The following is a 3845-nucleotide window of genomic DNA, read 5'->3' on the forward strand; positions in this document are numbered from 1 at the left end:
GGTGAACATACCTTGGAAACAACCGCCTGCTGGAGATCTTGGTGCTTTCTGGGATGACCAACAGACCTTCCTTTCTTATATTAGAGAACTGTGCACTAGGTCCAGCGAACAAGAGATACAGTTCACAAACCCAACGTTTCCATGATGACAGTCATTTTTCCCATATTGGTTTCAGTCAACGTCCGTGTAAAGGGATATTGTCAGTCAGTTTGAGGTGGTTTTAAAGGGACGGGCTTGTAGTCGCGCAAGATATCCGTGCAGGACCTCCCGTGACAGCCAGTGTGGAGCAATTTCTCATGTCAGTCTGCAGAGTATCTATTGTAATTCTTGTGCTTCACCTCGGTGGTTGGTCAATAAAAGGCTTTATTTAGGCCTAAGCGTTGCAAAGAATGTTGTTTGCCAAGCGTCTCACTTGTTGACCGCAGTGTGCTGCCGAAATAGGTATCATGCTCATTTACTCAAGAATCTCACACATGATTTAGCTATTTCAATGTCTCCGATCGGTATTGAATGATTATTTTTTTTGTGTACACAGATGGGTTAGACCTACACTGACACGCAATAAGAATGGATTATTGTTCATAATAAAAATATCTCATTACTCTTTAGTCAAACGAAGGGTGTATAGGTTGCCATATGGCCTACAGTTTCTGTCTCTCAATATAACTTCCAAGTCTATCTCTCTTGAAAGTCAGCGACTCGAACAAGCTTTTACAATAGTGCAAACTAGGCCTACTATAAACTTTGACTTTATCGCATAACAGCAAAACAATATATATATCTCCCCTTCCATTATTGACAAATGAAACTCATAAAGTGCGTATGCATAGCCTGTCTATTCAATATTTTCGATTTCATTTGTAGGTTTACGAGGCCCAGATAGGTCGCCTATATCTGATATCATCGGATTACATTGGTCATAATAGTTATAAAGCTTTTGATTTGGGCGTATATTTTCCCGTAGGCCTATATTCCCCTAAGCAGCCACATGGCAAAATAAAACCCCATATTTGAGCTTCCCAAAATATAGCTAAATATAAAGTATGTGTGCGTCTGTCTGTGTGCGTCTGTCTGTCTGTGTGTGCGTGTGTGTGTGTATGCGCGCAAGTGCGCACTTGTGTGAGTCTGACCACCTATGTGTGTGTGATATGACAGCATATCTTTCTTCACGAGAATAATCATTTTTTTGTCATCACACATCAGTCTGTTGTGACTTTGAACTTGTACTGTTTTTCCTGCCAATGTCTGTCCCATTTCCTTTACTCGGGCTTTTGTCCACCCCACACAGCGACTCCGTTACCCCCTCTTCCATCTCCATGTACTCCGCTTTATCACCCAGCGAAGAGCCTGAGGGGGAACCTTTAAATTTTTTTAGAAAGTTGGGGAAATATGGGCAGGCAGGTGGTGGGGTTTCAACAACCGGTGGCGAGTCTGCTTCATTATCAGTCTCCCTGTGGTAGAAGTAATTGAAGTTGGATACAATGACGGGCACTGGAAGAGCTATGGTTAACACACCCGCTATGGCACAGAGCGAGCCAACTATCTTCCCACCGACAGTTATTGGTTTCATGTCTCCATATCCGACCGTGGTCATAGTGACGACAGCCCACCAAAAAGCGTCGGGAATACTTGTGAATTGAGACGCGGGTTCGTCTGCCTCCGCGAAGTACACTGCACTCGAGAACAAAATGACACCAATAACGAGGAAGAAAATCAGAAGCGCTAGTTCCCTCATACTGGCGCGGAGGGTATGTCCGAGGATCTGCAGTCCTTTGGAGTGCCTGGAGAGTTTAAATATGCGAAAGACTCTGACAAGGCGGATTATTCTCAAGATTGCAAAACTCATTGCCTGGTCCCCCTTGCCTTGCTGTTGAGCAAGATCTGTGCCGAGCGTGATGAAATAAGGCAAAATGGATACAATGTCTATAGTATTCATAATGTTTTTAAAGAAATCCGTTTTACTTGGACTTGCAAAGAAGCGCACTATAATCTCAAATGAAAACCAAATAATGCATACCGTCTCCACAATGAAAAATGGGTCGTTAAAAGGGGTCTGTCCATGGGGTTCTGTCGAATTATCTCGTGGTTTAAGGTATTCTTTTTCGTCCCTGAACTCTGGCAACGTTTCCATACAGAAAATGACTATTGATATAACGATGACTAAAACCGACACGACTGCAATCCCTCTCGCAGGTTGTGAGCTCTCTGGGTATTCAAAAAGAAGCCAAACTTGGCGTTTGAACTCGTCCTCTGGTAAGGGTTTCTCTTCCTCTTTGACAAAACCCTCATCCTCCCGAAACTTCAGCATTGCCTCCTCCCCAAGTTCATAGAATTTCACCTCCTCAGAGAAGATGTCAAAAGGTACATTTTGCGGTCTCTTCAATCGCCCCCCCGACTGGTAATAATAAAGAATGGCATCGAAGCTTGGTCGGTTCCTGTCAAAAAAATATTCGTTTCTTAGAGGGTCGAAGTACCTGATTCGTTTGTCCGGGTCTCCCAAAAGAGTGTCAGGAAACTGTGTGAGAGTCTTAAGTTGAGTTTCAAACTTTAGTCCGGACACATTAATAACAACTCTTTCGCAGCACACATACTCACTGTAAACATTTTCGTATCCTGATTGGGGATGTCTATCTGTGAGTGAGACAGTCTCTTCATCATCCATATTACAGAGAAAACTGGAACTCTTGCTTCCCCTGTCCTCCTCTTCTCCTCCTTCCGCCTCGTCCTCCTCTATCATATCCTCCTCGGATCCAAGTAGCGCCAACTCCGAGTGGCGCAAGTCCCCACCGAGAGTCTGGCGACTCCTTCTCCAACGTCCTACGCCGCGTTGCTTTTTCCTTTCTCTGAGAACCTGCTGCTCAGACTCATGGTGGTGCTGCTGTGGCTGTTGCGAGGAGGAGGGGCGCGATGCGGTACTGCCGCTACTGTTGTTGGCATTTGATGAGGAGGCGGTGCGAGACTGATGCTGCTGGTGGTTGTTAAGGAGGTGGCCAGAGGACTCCCCTCCCTCTCCAGTTGCTGCACCTTCAGCAGCGGCTGTTGCCTGCTGTACCTGTCTCTCCCTTTCGTGCTCCCTTTCCCGTGCGCGAGCATACCCATAAGGCAGTCGAGTTTTGCACCCATTATCTGAACCTATCATGGCAAACTCCATTTTGAGGAGGGGGTAAATTCAGTTCCCAGTGAATGATATGATCCCTTTAGCGACGACTCGTGTAGGCCAATGGAAAGTAACAAGTTGTAGCAAAGGGCGCACAGGTTGGCTGATCCTGCTTTGACAGATAGCAGGCACCTGTTATTCAGTGAGGCGTAGGTGAGTTAAGAATGCGTAATTAAAGGTCCATTTTTGAACACAGTTCACGTTGTCGTTGACATAAAACACATTACTATATTTTTGTAAACGAACTCATATTTTATGACATCATTATTACAGCCAAGTGAATATAGGCTGTGAATGTGTAGGCCTTAAATGCTTTTCGAATGTATCGCCTATTAAATCACCAGATATTGGACAATATATTCACAAAACCACCTCATGTGCCCCTCAGGTGGTTAACTCCAGTGTGAGTACTTGCAGAAATACGGCATTTTTGCATTTTCGTGGTCCCTCCTGGGTGCCATCTTAGGTGATGAGAAAACCGTCCCTTTTATCCTGTACAGTGTACACCTTCAGTTATTCTGAATGACTTTATTCTGCTGACGTCTTCAGCAGCTGCAAGGGAGAACGAGCAGTTCGATTAGACAACCTACAAATGTATGTATTCAAATGCATGTCCCGTGTTTGGGCGATGCAGGCACTAAAGCCTACGCATCACCAACTTAAGACCAGCAAACACGACAAGTCTAAT

General features: G+C 44.9%; 1 protein-coding gene across 1 annotated transcript; it reads right to left on the reverse strand.

Annotated features, from left to right (window-relative positions):
- Positions 1-1192: 1192 nt before the first annotated feature.
- LOC120052092 (potassium voltage-gated channel subfamily A member 1-like) lies at positions 1193-3151 on the reverse strand. Its single transcript, XM_038998948.1, has one exon. The coding sequence runs from the start codon at positions 3149-3151 to the stop codon at positions 1193-1195; it is 1959 nt and encodes a 652-aa protein (XP_038854876.1).
- Between the last annotated feature and the right edge of the window lie 694 nt (positions 3152-3845).

The sequence above is a fragment of the Salvelinus namaycush genome, chromosome 1, assembly GCF_016432855.1.
Source record: "Salvelinus namaycush isolate Seneca chromosome 1, SaNama_1.0, whole genome shotgun sequence".
NCBI lineage: Eukaryota > Metazoa > Chordata > Actinopteri > Salmoniformes > Salmonidae > Salvelinus > Salvelinus namaycush.

Bases quoted from the DNA above. Each gene is read 5' to 3' on its own strand.
- LOC120052092 (XM_038998948.1), bottom strand. From the start codon at position 3,151: ATGGAGTTTGCCATGATAGGTTCAGATAATGGGTGCAAAACTCGACTG.